At 35.0% G+C, this 16,204-nt stretch overlaps 3 protein-coding genes across 4 annotated transcripts; 2 read left to right on the forward strand and 1 right to left on the reverse strand.

The window, feature by feature from the left end:
* The first annotated feature begins 478 nt into the window (after positions 1-478).
* LOC133287396 (deSI-like protein At4g17486) lies at positions 479-2,902 on the forward strand. Of its 2 annotated transcripts, XM_061484996.1 has the most exons (4): positions 479-878; positions 979-1,266; positions 2,361-2,505; positions 2,536-2,902. In XM_061484996.1, exons 1-4 carry the CDS (start codon positions 740-742, stop codon positions 2,618-2,620), a joined length of 657 nt encoding a protein of 218 aa, XP_061340980.1. In that variant the 5' UTR covers positions 479-739; the 3' UTR covers positions 2,621-2,902. The 2 variants fall into 2 exon arrangements, with proteins under 2 accessions (XP_061340980.1, XP_061340979.1); XM_061484995.1 differs by having other exon boundaries at positions 2,361-2,902.
* Positions 2,903-9,521: 6,619 nt separating this feature from the next.
* LOC133287401 (uncharacterized mitochondrial protein AtMg00810-like) lies at positions 9,522-10,693 on the forward strand. Its single transcript, XM_061485003.1, has 2 exons — positions 9,522-9,711; positions 9,759-10,693. The coding sequence occupies exons 1-2, from the start codon at positions 9,522-9,524 to the stop codon at positions 10,691-10,693; spliced, it is 1,125 nt and encodes a 374-aa protein (XP_061340987.1).
* Positions 10,694-14,412: 3,719 nt separating this feature from the next.
* On the reverse strand, positions 14,413-15,869 carry LOC133287439 (uncharacterized). The gene has a single exon (XM_061485056.1). The coding sequence runs from the start codon at positions 15,711-15,713 to the stop codon at positions 14,691-14,693; it is 1,023 nt and encodes a 340-aa protein (XP_061341040.1). The 5' UTR covers positions 15,714-15,869; the 3' UTR covers positions 14,413-14,690.
* Positions 15,870-16,204: the final 335 nt, after the last annotated feature.

Consider the following 16,204-nt stretch of genomic DNA (forward strand, 5'->3'; position numbering starts at 1 on the left):
TATTTATTTTTATCCTTGTATTATGATTTTTCATATTTAATACTTTATATTTATTTTTACTTTTGTATGGTTATGATTCCTCATATTTAATGTGAAATCATAACCATATAAAGATGAAAATAAATATAATCATTGGATCAACATAATCGATCTAACGATGGAATTGATTAGTAGTAACATTGATAATAACACTACTTAGTTGTTACAATATCCTACCTTATATAATTAAATAAAAGGGTTTAGTGTTTGTCATTTTAAATGACATAAGTTATATCATTTTAGGAGAGAGATAGACACAGAAAAACAGAAATGAGAAAAGAGAAAGTGAGTAATTTTTTTTAATTTAAAATTCGAATTTTCTGTGTGTATATATCTCTCTTAAAATAAAAAAACACTTTTTACATGAATAAAAAGGCATTATACACGAAGCCAACAAGAATTGGAGGATAGTTATAATTACGATAATAAATAAATAAAAGCAACAAAGATAGATAAAGCAAAGCGCTTTCGGCCGCCGGTAGTTGCCACTTGCCAGAGCTGCACCCACAGCCACACAAGATTCTTCTTCTTCTTCTTATTTTAATTTTCTTTGTTTGTTTCATTTTCATCCAAAGTGAAAAGGTAGGTAGGTACCCCATATTCTCAAGGAAGTTGAACAATCTATAATAATTTCACCTTCCCAATCTGCCCTTGGGTTTCCTCTAAATTTTCACATAAGCACGAACAAATCAATATCATAATGCTGCGTAAACTGGTAGCAGTGCCAAGGAAGAAGAAATCTGGCACCGTTCCGGTTCACCTAAACGTCTATGATCTCACCCCGATTAATGGGTATGCATATTGGCTTGGCCTTGGAGTCTACCATTCAGGGGTTCAAGGTAATCAATCACTTATTTAACTCAAAGTTCCCTTTGCCTGCTGATAATTAAATAGTCTTTCATGTATTTATTTTATTTTATATTTTATTTTTGTTTGTAGTTCATGGTATTGAATATGGTTTTGGAGCGCATGAACATGACACGACGGGGATTTTCGAAGTGCAACCTAGACACTGTCCAGGGTTCACTTTCAGAAAATCAATTTTCATTGGAACAACAGATCTGGGCCCTAAAGATGTTCGGGCATTTATGGAGAAAATAGCTCAAGAGTACTGTGGGAACACCTATCATCTCATCTCCAAAAATTGCAACCACTTCTGTAATGATGTTTGTCTCAAATTAACCGGAAAGTCAATCCCTCGTTGGGTTAATCGACTTGCTCGACTTGGTAAGAAATACATCAAACTATTTTCTCATTCGTATTTAACTTGTTATCTTTCACCCTCTTTGTATGCGTTGGTTTTTCACTCATATCTTGAGAAAATTTTCAAGCAACTATGATAAATGTTAAAAAGAAGAAAGAAAGATATTTTATCATAATCTATTTCCTGGCTAAAAATAAAATTATCAAGCATAGTTGTTATATTGAGTTATCAATGCAGTTGCTCACCAGTCACCTATAGAATGTCCATGTCCAACGTTCCCTATTATTTGTCACTTGTTCATTGTCTTCCTTATGCTTGATAAACTTTAACAGCTCTTTCCTTCATTTTTATTGCAAATAGTATACTTTAAACACGAATATCAGCTGTGAAAAACATTAATTTACATTTTTGTTGTTGCATTTCTTTACAACTTAAAAATCACTCCCTGTTAAACCCGAACTAGCGAGTGTGGGGTGGAGGAAATCCTTGTACGCAGCTTTACCCTCGCATAAATTGCAAAGAAACTGTTTTCTGGATTCGAACTCATGATCTTTCAGTCATAAAAGAACAGTTTTACCACTGCGTTCGCCCCCTTACAACTTCGCAATATTTAATTTTACGGTAATGATTGTTGAATGTTATGTTTCAAATTAACGTTTTCTTCTGATACCTCTTACTAGATCCTAATTATTTCCTCATGGTTTTTCTTTTTTCAATTTTGTTGGTTATAAAGCTTGCAGTGATTATATTAATTTAGTTGATGGTTAGTAGCTCAAAATTCATATAGTAAATAAGAAGCATGTTTAAAAAAGGGCGAGCCAGTGCTAATACAGCTCAAGGATTTCCATCATACCCCCAAAGATGGGGTTTCATGCGTTTAATGGGAGTGGTTTGGTTCACAAAGAAGCATGTTTGTTCCTGCAGCAAGCATCTATTGACATATTTAAATCATTGGCTGTTTTTGATTATGCTACAATTTTCTTTCCCCATTTAATATGTACTTGTTATATGATTGACGTTTCTATGCTGCACCTTTTAAACAAGATTTATGAGCCCCACAAACAACTAGTAAGCATGTTATGATTTCTAATTGTAAGTTGTGCTCCTCAATATAAAGGTCTTCTCTGCAACTGTGTTCTTCCCCCTGGCATAAATGACACAAAGATTCAGCAAGTTACATTAGAAAGGTTTCAGGAAGGAGAAAAGAGGAAAACGAGAAGTCAATCCAGCAGGCACGAGGCTTCCTCCAATCCTCCATTGTCGTCTTGCCCTGGAGGTTCAGCAATTAAAAGTAGTAGCCGAAGACATTGCCTTCCTCAATCTTCATCTTTGATTAATGCTTCTTCAACCTCAACCTCAACCTTAACAGTAAAGTAAAGCTTTGAAAGGAGACTGGCTCTGAAATATAGGGCTTTAGAATTATGTAAGCAACCTAAGTTGAGCAGGGAAGGAAGTTGTTTATTTGTTCCATCTTTCTCTTTCATAGTCTGGCAATAGCTACTATGGAATGGTTGCTCTGTTTTATCTGTTCTTAAAATGCTTTCTTTCTTCAGTGAATGGAAAGTTTCTTTATTTCTAAACTTTTGGGGCTATGTATTCTTGAATCTTGATTAATCTTACTTACATTAGCTGATGTAACATATTGTAATATGTTCGTTGTGTAGGGTAGTGTACATCTAGTGAAGTCCGGCAAGAAAGCAAGACTGGAAATACAAGAGGGATAGTGAGTTGAGAGTAACACAGAGTCTATTGGAATCCAAATTTCTGAATCTTAAGATGCTGAATCTAATTAGGGATCCCAATTCCATCCTACAGGGTCTTCTTATTTATTCTGAAATGCAAGTTACGAAATGTTTTGAGAAATAGAGATCTCGGAGTACCCATCCTATAGGATCCTTTTAATTTGCATGGTTATATAGCATGTTTGGCTGGGTTGCCTAGTTAGGAGGATGAAAATGGAGTTTCATTCTCAAACTAATATATTTGGCAAAATATTTAAGTTGCATATTGTGCTTTAGTATGTTTTTAGTATCAAACCATGATACGAGTAAAAGTGACAAAATGTTTTTTTATTAGGTCAGCAAGAAAAATTTATTAGATAGTAAACTATATATCTAAACGTTGTTAGAAATTTAAGGGAGATACTAGAAGAAATAATCATCATCAAACCGAGAATTTGCATGTTCAATCATCCAAAGTTTGAGAAAGACTAGACGGGAAGCTCATTAAAACGTAGAGTATCTAATAGAAGAACTTATGGATTCTTAATCTTCTTAGTATCAGATGTAAATTTCCTCTTGAAGACCAAAGTGTCTACTTTTCTATTGATGAGACGTTAGAAAAGGAGACTGCACTTGGGATTTTGGGATCATATCTTTTTTTTATAGTACGTACAAATTCTTTTATGTTGAGTAGTAACTTTTGATTTTATTTTTTTGTTCATAATATAATCAAATAGTCCAAGTTGAAAGTGTTGGAAATATTTTAAGTATGAATAGTGGTGTGAAGTTTTACGTTGGCTAGTCATAGATCAAGTGAGGATTATATAAATGCAAAAGATTCATAAGGTGTTGACCCACTTATTGTATGGTGTTGACCCACTTATTATAATTTGTCATTTGGCTCATTGATAGAAATGTCTTTTGCAAAAAGGCGTTGGGCTTTCCAGGACCATTCTTAATAGAAAGCTGGAATTTCCAAGACATCCGATGGAGGACATGCCCATGTACAGATCTGCTAGCCTAGGACTGAGCTTGGGCAGTTGGACTTTTGATGTTCTAATCGTAGATTTTGGAATTATTAAAAAAAGTTCACAATGAATTTTCCACCAGCAATTAATAAAAATTTTAAAATCATAGTCAAAAGGTGTACTGAGAATTGAGAAATACTCTCATCGCTTTGGTCTTTGCCTAAAAAAACTCCAACCGCTTTAAAAAACTCAAGTTGTCGGTTAGTTCAGGGAGCCAGTCCTAGCTAACAATACATGCTTTTCGCTTTCTTTGCCCTGCTGTACTTTAACATGTAGCTTTGATGTAAAGAGTAAGCAACAGCTGCAACACCATTCGTTTTTCTTTTCTTTTCAAGTCTCTCTCATTTATATTTATTATTATTACTATTTGAAAACTTTCACTTTTAGTCGTGCCCACACAACACGCGCCTTCCGCTGTCTTTAGTCTTTACGCAAGTTTAGGAGTTTCTTATTTTTCATATTTTTTCTATCTTCCTTAATCTTATGGACTAGGGAGTAGGGAACCAGGGACAATGAAAACCCCCCAAATAATAATTGGGCTTTCGGTTCTCTACAGCTCTTTACATGTTGACTTTATTTATTTATTTTTTGCTGATTAATCACATTTAAGACCCACTAAATTATTCACATGAAAAAAAAAAAAAAACATGTCAAATAATTAACCTTTTCTCTTCCTATCTTACCTGATGAAAAGGTAAGGACTAAGGACTTTGCAAATCAATCTCCTTAACGACTAGTTAGGGTGTATTTTTCTTTTTATAAATCATAGATATCCTTTATGGGAAGTAATTTTATTCGAGGTGAATTCAGAATTAAGATTTTAAATCTCTCTAAAAAATAATACTGAGAAAGATCGAACACATATTCAACTCTTGTGCGGTAATTGAAATATCATCATTTAATTTAACAATTAGGGTGTATTTTTAAGTCAGTAATTGAGAAATTTATAGAAATATTTTACCATTGGAATCTCGCTCTACACCCTTTAAAATAATATTAAATTCATTCCCTAATCCCTACCGTACTTGTGAACATTAAAACTCTTAACCTTTTTTTTGCGTTGCACTTCAATATTTACAAAAATAGAAAAAAGCTCATGAAGTAATCCTATATTTTATATATATTTTTTCTACCTTCAACTTTAATTTTATTTTAATTAGTTCTTAAATTTCAATTATTGTGATAATAAGTTTTTCCATTAATTTGAAATTAACTTAATAAAAATGAATAAATCCTAATAGTTCATTGTTCTTAAATTTGAAACATCGATTCGTATTTGTAATAAAAAATATAGTATCTTATATTTTGATTTCTTAAATTAAAAAAGACAAAGAAAATTTTAAAAAAATTATATAAAACTTAACACGTTATGTGCTTCTTTTCTTCTTCTTTGAACCAAGACAAAAAACACAAAATTTGAGATTTTTTTATGTCGGTCAGGAGAAGAAGAAGACTATAATGTTTCAAGCTCTGTGTTTTTCATTTTTTATTAATTTTTAATTTAAGAGATTTTTTTTGGAAAAAAGAAAGATAATGAGTGTAAAACCTGTAAGAAAATAATTGTGTCTTGAAAACAAGATAGTATAATGTATTAATAAATACTAAATAGATTTGATATATTATAAATTATAAAATATATTAAATAAGATCATCTTATTTTCAACAAAATGCTAATATATTAAAATACCGGTTTGCATGTATAAAAAAAAAATCTGGCTTGTACTAGCTAAAACAGGAGAAAATTTTCAGTGCTTCAAGACCATAAATAATTAGGTGATTCTTTTTCTAAAAAAAAAAATGATTCCATTTAAATTCTTCTTTTTTTCCATAATTTTCTATCAATCTCTCCATTTTATTTTTATTTTTAGAAGGGAGCATGATGTTCTCAGAGAAAAAAAAACTCTCCTAAAACAGGTAAAGTACCTTCAATATAATGTGAAATTGATAAGCACTTATACATTAAAACCAAAACTTCAAATTCATGGCTCATGGATTTTATTTTATTTTTTACTATACCTTGTTATGGCTTAGGGGAGGCTCCGTCACCGGAGTGGTGTCTTGCGAATCTCAATTATGAAGCTATTAAATATTATAGTTATTTGAACTATTATTTGACAGGTCATTGTTATGTAATTAGTGGAAACCCACATGTCTTGTAGATATAAATATGTCTGTATACGTGGGTAACAGACACAAGTCTCGTTTTACTTTCTTTTCAGTTTCAATGAATTTACTTTTCTCTCTCTCTCATACTTTACTCTTCTGTTGTAATATGGTATCAGTTGATAGTTAATCTTCCGTTTCGTTTGCTCTTATCCTTCAATTTGCTGTGTTTGGTTTTGTCTTCTTCATACCCATGGCGACTGAAACGATTCCTCCACTCACCGATGCAACGAATTCATCAATGCATGTTCGTTCTGAGGTTGAGAATCCATCGTCACCTTTCTTCCTTCATCATTCCGACAACCCAGGGCTTGTCCTAGTTTCGCAATTGCTCACTGGTGACAATTATAACTCTTGGAGTCGTGCTATGAAGATCGCTCTTTCTGTTAAGAACAAATTGGGATTTATTGACGGTTCAATCCCTAAACCTAGTGGAAACGATGCTGTGCTTTTGGCTTACTGGACCAGGAACAATGACATCGTTATATCGTGGATCTTGAATTCTGTCTCAAAGGACATTTCAGGAAGTATTCTGTATTTTGAATCTGCTCTGGAAATATGGATCGATCTCCAAGACCACTTTCAACAGAGAAATGGACCACGGATCTTCCAGCTTCGCCGCGATTTGATCAATTTGGCTCAAGATCAGACCTCTGTAAGTGTCTATTTCACTAAACTCAAGTCTATTTGGGAAGAACTTAGTAATTTTCGTCCTTCCTGCAAATGTGGGAAGTGTACCTGTGGCGGTGTTCGTAATCTTGCATCGTATTATCAAATGGAGTACACCATGGCTTTTCTCATGGGACTCAATGACTCATTTGCACAAGTCTGTGCGCAAATTCTCCTTAGTGATCCTCTTCCACCTATCAACAAGGTTTTCTCCTTGGTGACTCAAGAGGAAAGACAACGTCAAGTTGGTTCATCATCTGTGTCCTACTCCACTACGGCAGCCACTATGGCTTTTGCTGTGAAATCCGATGTTCCTCCTAAAGGACTACGTAAAGAACGTCCTTTATGTACTCACTGCAAACTACTCGGTCTTACTGTGGATCGTTCCTATAAACTCCATGGATATCCACCAGGATATAAGCCCAAACCCAAGGTACCTGGAGGAAAGTATAATGTTGTCTCGGTGAATCAAGTCTCCACCAACTCTGTGGATAACTTTCTTCATGGATTAGATCCTACAAAATGTTCTCAGCTTATGCAGCTGTTGTCTACACATATGGCAAGCACAGTCACACTTCCTGATTCACTTGCTGCTTCTGCATCCTCTAACTCAGGTACTTTGTTTTCCACATCCTTCCCAAGTGGTATTATCGATCCACATTTATGGATTGTTGATTCTGGTGCTTCACACCACATATGTGCATATCCCCATTGCTTTATATCCATGCGTCCAACACATGGTTCCAGGCTCACATTACCTGATAACACGACTGTAGAAGTACGCTTAATTGGTGATGTCCAGCTTACTTCACATATACTGCTTAAGGATGTATTCTTTGCTCCATCTTTTCGGTTCAATCTTTTATCTGTCAGTGCAATCAGTTCAGATTTAAGACTCGTGCTCACTTTTCTACCTACATCATTTGTCATTCAGGACATTATCAGCAAGAAGATGATTGGCAAGGGTGAGAGATTTCAAGGTCTATACATATTTGATTCTACTTGTAATAATTCTGTTTAATGTTTTGCTCTTGTAAATTCTGTTTCCATAGATACATGGCATAACAGACTTGGCCACTTGTCACATAGATGTCTTTCTCATATGAAACAGTCATTGAAATGTATTGATTCCTTTTCCAATAATAAAATACCTTGCTCAATTTGCCCACTTGCAAAACAGAGACGTTTTCCCTTCTTTTCACACAATAATTTGTCTCAATCTTCATTTGATTTGATTCACATTGATATTTGGGGACCATTGCACACCTCTTCATATTCTGGTTTTAGATATTTTCTCACACTTGTGGATGATGCTACACAATTTACATGGGTTTATTTTCTCAAGAACAAATCGGATGCCATCTCTATATTTCCCAAGTTCTATACCATGGTGCTCACACAATTTGGAAAGCCTATTAAAGCTATTAGATCTGATAATGCTAAAGAACTAGCTTACCATGACTTCTGCCAAGATCATGGAATTTTACATCAGTTAGCTTGTGTCGAGACTCCTCAACAAAACTCAGTTGTGGAGCGCAAGCATCAACACATTTTGAATGTGGCACGTGCTCTATACTTTCAATCCAGACTTCCTCTATCATTTTGGTCAGATTGTGTTTCTACAGCAGTGTTCCTTATTAACAGGACTGTATCTGCATTTCTCAACTACAAATCTCCTTATTCACTTCTTTTTAGTAAGGATGTTGATTACTCTTTTTTACGTGTATTTGGCTGTTTGACTTTTGCATCCACTTTAGCAGCACACAGGTCGAAGTTCCAGCCAAGAGCTCGAAGGTGTATTTTCATAGGCTATCCTCCTGCTATGAAAGCCTACAAGTTATTTGATTTAGACAAGAGGCAAATTTTCATTTCTCGTGATGCTGTGTTTCATGAAGATATTTTTCCTTACCACGATTCTTCTCATTCATTAGTGGTGGATCCATTTCCCACTTTGGTTCTCCCTCACAGCAGTCTTACTCACACTTTGGTGGATCCCAACCCATGTTTACAAGATGGTACCCCTCATGAGACAGTTTGCTCAGCACCTCCTATTTCCAACACTTCAAATAATGAAGTTGATTTGTCTAATCAACATAATTCTGCTCCAACAGCTGAAGCTATAGATACATCTTCACTTCAGCAGCCTAGGAGATCTACAAGAGTTTCTAAGCCTCCAACATACCTACGTGACTTTCACTGCAATCTTATTACTGATTGCATTCCAAGTGCAGATTCAGTTCCCTATCCATTATCCTCAGTCATTGCATATGATTCTTTGTCTCCTTCACATAAACATTATGCTCTCAGCATATCTTCTCACTATGAGCCACAGTTTTATCATAAAGCTGTTCAATTTTCACATTGGCGTGCAGCTATGCAAGATGAACTTTTAGCTATGGAAGCTAACAACACTTGGTTTATTGTCCCTCTTCCTCCAGGAAAACATGCAATTGGATGTAAATGGATTTATAAAGTCAAGTTTAAAGCTGATGGCTCTGTTGAAAGGCACAAGGCACGGCTTGTGGCAAAGGGCTACACACAACAAGAAGGAGTGGATTTTATAGATACATTTTCTCCCGTTGCAAAGGTGGTCACTGTTAAAACTTTGCTCGCGGTTGCTGCTTCCCAAAATTGGCATCTTCATCAATTGATGTCAACAATGCCTTTTTAAATGGGGATCTTTTTGAAGAAGTTTATATGCAACTTCCTCTTGGATACAAATCTGGACAATTTCCCACAGGATCTAAGGTTGTTTGCAAACTGCATAAAGCCATTTATGGTTTAAAACAAGCCTCTAGACAATGGCATTCTAAGTTTTCTACTGTCCTTATTTCTCATGGGTTCACACAGTCCAAATCAGATTATTCTCTATTCACCAAAGGTTCAGGTGACAATTTTCTTGCTCTTTTGGTGTATGTGGATGATATATTTTAGCCAGTCCTTCTTCTAACAACATCTTGGCTATAAAATCCTTTCTGCAAAATCAGTTTAAGCTTAAAGACTTGGGATGTCTTAAGTATTTTTTAGGACTGGAAATAGCTCGTGCAAAGAAGGGAATAGTTCTCTCTCAATGTCATTATGCTTTGCAATTATTAGAAGAGACTGGCTTCCTTGCTGCCAAGTCTGCCCCTGTTCCTATGGATTCCAAGTTGGTGCTTAATAGTTTAGATGGTGATCCTTTGCAAGATGCCTCACAGCATAGAAGGTTGATTGGCAAGTTATTAAATTTGACTCTATCCAGACCTGACATCACATATGCAGTCCATAAAATGAGTCAGTTTGTTTCTCAACCTCGTACTCCTCATTTAAATGCAGTTCATCAGCTTCTCAGGTATATCAAAGCTCATCCAGGTCAGGGACTTCTTTTTCCTGCTTCATCATCATTTCAGTTGAAAGCTTTTAGTGATGCTGATTGGGGAGCATGTCATGATTCTCGAAGATCTGTGACTGGTTTTTGTATTTTCCTTGGTGACTCCCTGATTCCATGGCGTGCTAAGAAGCAAACCACTGTTTCAAGAAGTTCTGCTGAGGCTGAATATAGGGCCATGGCTGCCACAGCTGCTGAAGTGTGCTGGCTCTCACAGTTACTAGTTGATCTTGGTTTCAGCCATACTTCTCCAGCCTTAATGTTTTGTGATAACCAAGCGGCTGTGCACATTGCTTCTAATCCTATTTTTCACGAGAGGACAAAACACATCGAGATTGATTGCCATTTTGTTTGGGAACAAGTTACTTCCGGGCGTATCAGATTAATGCCCATACGGTCCCATAATCAACTTGCAGACCTGTTTACTAAAGCTTTACCCGCTTCACTTCTTTTTCCTCTTTTGTCCAAGATGGCAGTGTTAGATATCCACTGTCCATCTTGAGGGGGAGTATTAAATATTATAGTTATTTGAACTATTTTTTGACAGGTCATTGTTATGTAATTAGTGGAAACCCACGTGTCTTGTAGATATAAATATGTCTGTATACGTGGGTAACAGACACAAGTCTCATTTTACTTTCTTTTCAGTTTCAATGAATTTACTTTTCTCTCTCTCATACTTTACTCTTCTGTTGTAATAGAAGCCTAAGAAGGAGGATAAGAAGTCATTAAAATTGGTCGTGGTCTAATGATAAGGAGATAGAATACTTTGCATGAAATTATAAATTCAATTCAAAACTTTGTCGCATGTAAAAAATAAAAAATAAAATGGAAAAGGAAGAAATATTTCATTTTCTAAGAAAAGCTTACAAGTAAATATTTTAATCAAGTGACAGGATTACACGACACGCCCCATAGTTCTATGTCCCAATGGGTCGGTTTTCTGTCAAACCCTCTATAACAACTTCGGTACAAAGTACAATATTATCATCAGCATAATTAATCTATTTGATCAACAAAATACTTCACATGCAATATAATATTCACCTTTCGCCTCTTGCCCTTAGCGTAACGAATAATCTGGCAAGGAAGGGCCAAGGTCTTGCTAGAGTGTACAAATTTTTGAACGAAAACGCTCTATCTTTTACTAATAATAATGCTATGATTGATACTAAGTCGTATTGTGGACCACACGAACTTTTAATCGTATTTGCCAACAATTAAACTAAATATATAAACACTTTTTTTTATTAATTAATTAGAATTAGAATTCTCATTTGGGTTCTAAGTAGCTCGTGAAAAATCCAAACAAACAGTAAAAAAGTCTTAGTTGTCGGCTTATATTAAAAGAAAGGAAACGAGAATATTACTTGGTGTACTTTTCAGCAATGATTCAAAGTCATTGCTGCAAATACAACTGCAAAGCAAGGTAACCGAAAGCACCGAGTTTTGAGCTATACGCTTGAAATGAAATGGCTCCAACTTTGACTTTATATGCATGCGGGTGCATTGCTTATTTCCCAACTTTTAAAATTTTGCCCAAGTGAAAAGTATCTTAATTTTTTAAGTGCAAAGAGCAAAAGTTGTTACTCTAACTGGCATTCACAAATTTAACAAGTTGACGTTTGAAATTTTAAACTGGTAAATCAAATATTTTAAATTAGTTTATTTTTTTTTTAAAAAAAAACTCTATTACTATTTATTTCATGAATTCAATGAAATTATTATGGGGCTATACATTAACTAATGAGGTCTAACGGTAAATAACTACTTCCAAATATCCCTGTTTTTTTTATATCGATTGTTAAATTGAATTCTTTTTTTTTTTTTGGGGTGTAAAAATTGAATTCTTTATGTGTGATCTATTTTTCATTAGTTAAAAGAGGAGCAAATCAATTACAAATACGAGACGCGTATTTTATTTTATTTTTTAAATGTTAATTTATATGATAATGGATTTACGAGTTTAATTTTGTTGTATTGTTAATATAATTTTTTTTACACTATAATATAAAATTATGATAATATATCTTTTAATGAGCTTGACTATATTAATAATTAAATGTAAATGTAAAACTTTTTAATATTATAGATCAAAATTAATTTATTCATAAAATTTAATTAATAGTTTTGTCTTTGCCTATTTCAATTCGAGTTCGCAGCATATAGTTATGTTGAAAACACGATAGGGAGAACTTTGTCGTCTTTGTTATCCTACCTTAAGCGGATTAATCAAATAATCATTTTTTATTGAAGAAAAAAAATTCACATGGTTAGCGAACACATTCAGATAACGTTAATGGAGTTATAGCTTCTAACTATTATTATAATTATTTCTTTTTAAAATTTTACAAAACATTTCCATTGGAATTATTATTTACTTTCTAAACACAACGTTTCAAAACAGAATTAGATAATGTATGGATGGAAAATATCAGAAATTCGCATCATTTTTTTTTTTTTTTCAAATTCGCATCATTTGATATACGAAGACATTGATTTTACATCAATTCAATCTCTGGAGATTTACGAAAAAATTTATTTGGATACCACCTTGGTTGGCAAAAATTTGAATGGTTGAATGAGCCATCAATACGAATATCGTCTGTGTTCCATAACCCATACATAAGATTTATGCCTTAACATAAAAAAAAAAATTGAAAAGTGTTTTCTTTAAAATTATATCATTTCACTTATGTTGTTCAATCACGGACTAAAATTTGTAAATTTAATTCGTAAAGCAGTAATTATTAAGAACATAAAAATGTAAGTCGCCGTGTAAGGTGCAGATCAAATATTCATTAAAAATAATGTTAATATAGATTATGTTGAATTGTATAATCACAGCATATTCATCATTTAAAATATGATTTAATATTATAAATATATGTGTATTATAAAATTCAATGATGCATATGTTGTCGTGACTCATGTATATGATTCACCATAAACCTGAATTTATATTAACACTACTCATTCATCAATCCTTTAACTTTGTCATTTGCATACAGTACTGTACTTTTTTCTTACACTTTTCAATTAAAATAATATTCAAAACCTACTAAAAATTTATGAAGAAAATTATACTTACATCCTATTTTCGTTCTAATTTTCGCCAATCAACGAATTTTTACAAATCAAACTTATTAATTCACAATAAATGATAATCGTTAACGGATGGAAATCAACAATTAAAATATGGTTGTAAACAAAAAATAAGATGTAATTATAACCTTACACAAAATTTATTTATACTTAATTGTTTTATACTAACTTTTTTAATCAATATTTAGAATATGAGCTAAAGACACGTTATTAGTCTATTATCCAATCTATATACATGTTAACTTTGATAAATTATTGTTAATCGTGCGAACAAAACGGTTGAACGAATCATTTTCGTCAATCATTAATCATCTGATTCAATAGCAATCTAACGAAATAATTTGCTGACCGAAACTCCGTTGATAAGAATAACACGGTGGAGCGTATGGAAACTAGAGAGATTCCTAGACATCCTGATTTTATTGTATAATAATTAATAACCAGTGCTTAATCACCCTTAGTTACGAGATCACGAAACTACATGAAATATATATAAAAATGCTAATGACATTGACCTAGTAAAAAGTTTCATCCTCAACAAAAACCGCTGGGCTGGCACACAGCCATTTTCACAAGACTAACAGAGAGGAATCATCATCCGAAAAACAAACTCATGTGGTCCCATACCACGAACAACCCACCCTGTAGGCAACGCAACCATCAACTGCTTTTTTATCCCATTTCTTGTGCAATTTCCTATCAAAATTAAAACAATATTGGTTGAGTTGTCAACTAATATTAACCGTTCAATACAATTGAATAATTGATTTTTGGTGGACTGGGTCAACCAACTTGACGGTTAGTATCGGTCACGCAAGAGCTACTCGCCTACAACCTTAGCTGCCATTTGCAAATGCACCAAAAGAAAAGAACAAGTCCTACCTCACATGTCATTTGGTCGAACATTTGGAATGCACATTACGTTTACAATTCCCAATCAAAACCTAATTGCTAAGCACACCCAAGGGAAACTTAAAATAACACTAGTCATAAAAGGAAATCATTAACAACAAAAAGAAAGCAATTCGTTCCATCACGCATTATTCTCACAACATGATAGCTGCAGTAATCAATGAGTGACGAAATTTCTTCATTAAAATGCAGTAAGTTCCACATAAAGCCAAAAATAAAAAAAAATAAAAAAAATAGCAACGAGGTCCAACTGGTGTGGTATCATCTTCTTCCCCCATGTAAAGAAGAATCTGTTAGATCTATTATCGAGTTCGAATCTACCAATAGATTCTCAAATGCTTCTAAAATTCTCAAGTAGATTTATTCAACTTGTATGTTCACGAAACAAATGGGTTAGTCTGGAAATATAACTAAACTCTAACAAGTTAGCAGCACTAATCAATTGCAGAACATGAGAAAAACACCCCAAGAACAAGCACACTTCAGCGTTTCCAAGCATAAACAAGCAAAGAAAACCCAATGGGAACAACCAACTCATTCTCCTCCACACTGGACCATTCCAACACAGAGGAACTTCCACCGAAAGAACCAGCAGAAGATGTTAACGACACCGACGAAGACGACCAGCTCTTACCCATTTTGCCCCAATCATGAACACCCAAGTTCCAGTTTTGGTGCGTCCACAGATTCACCAAATTCCTGTCCCCTCGTTGTTCCACGTACTCTTCTTCTTCGAATTTGAACATGAAAATGGCGTGGCCGTCACTGTTTCCCTTCTCAAAGAGCCAATTATAGACGTCCCACGAGATTTGAATGGGTACCCCATCAACTTCCACTCTCTCATTGCCTCTGAATTTCCACTTCAATCGCTTAATCTGCAACACCTTTTCGCCATCCACGCTGAAACAGAGCCTGGAATAGTCCCTGCCACCGCAATCTATCTGAATCTCTCTCGTTCTGCCACCGAATCTCGCTCTCGTGCTGTATATTTTGTTGGCGAAGACGTGCTCCCTTTTCAGCACGAGAAATTGACTGTTCTTGGGTTCGTGTGCTTTGGACTTGGCGTAAGCGTCCTTGCTGGAATCACCGACTAGAAGGGTCATCTCGTTGTCCACCACCACCGCCACGTAGAACCCGGAGTTGGGTTCGGGTCCCGACCCGAATTTCGCTTTCGAGAGGTTCCAGAACAAGTGGGTGTTGGGGGAGAGCTTCTTGGTTCCGTGTTTTTTCCAGAAGATGAAGGGCTTGATGTGGAGGTGGAAGGACGCGGATGAGAGAGAAGGAACAGGAGGGGAATCAAATGCGTGATGATGGAGGTGAACGTGGAGGGAACGACCCATAATGGAGCGTGACCACGTTAGAGAAACCATGCCTACGTCGGTGTGGTAGAGATAGGTGCTTAAGTTGGGATTGGTGGAGATCGACGGCGGGGGTGGCGGCTGAGGAGGGTGGTGGTCGTCGGTGGTTGGGGAGGGGCGAAAGCAAGAAGGGAAAGGGGAAGACATTTTTTTTTATTATTATTTTTTTGGTGCAGTGGATGATAGGGTATGGAGTTTAATAATTTGATTGTTGATTGTTGATTTTTGAGTTTTGGGAATGTGAGAAGAGAAAGATAGTGACGAATGGAAAAGAATACGAAGGGATGGGTTGGCTTTTATGGATGAGGGAGGGACCGGAAGACACAGACGAAGACTCTGTCTCTCGCCTTTGCATGTATTATAAGATTCGGATCCTTGGGAGGAAGGGACCCACTCCACTACAGGGTCTTTGGTAAATCACAAATTGGACCGATAAAAATCATTCACTGCCACTTTTCACTGCCGGCGCAAAAGATTGGAACACTGATTATTTTATCACAAAAAATTTACCAGACTTCACGTCAACAGTAAATTTTGTCAAACTGTCATGCGGCATAATTCGCTACACAGTGTAACGAATTATGCATGCAAGTAATTCACTACACAGTGTAGCGAAATATGCTACGTTAGAACCAAAA

The sequence above is a fragment of the Gastrolobium bilobum genome, unplaced genomic scaffold, assembly GCF_033153095.1.
Source record: "Gastrolobium bilobum isolate Gb01-03AN ecotype WA unplaced genomic scaffold, APGP_CSIRO_Gbil_v1 utg647, whole genome shotgun sequence".
Taxonomy (NCBI): Eukaryota; Viridiplantae; Streptophyta; class Magnoliopsida; order Fabales; family Fabaceae; genus Gastrolobium; species Gastrolobium bilobum.

Coding starts and splice junctions, on each gene's coding strand:
- LOC133287396 (XM_061484995.1), top strand. CDS start 740: ATGCTGCGTAAACTGGTAGCAGTGCCAAGGAAGAAGAAATCTGGCACC. Junction 879..978: donor CTACCATTCAGGGGTTCAAG/GTAATCAATCAC, acceptor TTTTGTTTGTAG/TTCATGGTATTGAATATGGT. Junction 1,267..2,360: donor TAATCGACTTGCTCGACTTG/GTAAGAAATACA, acceptor CTCAATATAAAG/GTCTTCTCTGCAACTGTGTT.
- LOC133287401 (XM_061485003.1), top strand. CDS start 9,522: ATGCAACTTCCTCTTGGATACAAATCTGGACAATTTCCCACAGGATCT. Junction 9,712..9,758: donor TCTATTCACCAAAGGTTCAG/GTGACAATTTTC, acceptor GATATATTTTAG/CCAGTCCTTCTTCTAACAAC.
- LOC133287439 (XM_061485056.1), bottom strand. CDS start 15,713: ATGTCTTCCCCTTTCCCTTCTTGCTTTCGCCCCTCCCCAACCACCGAC.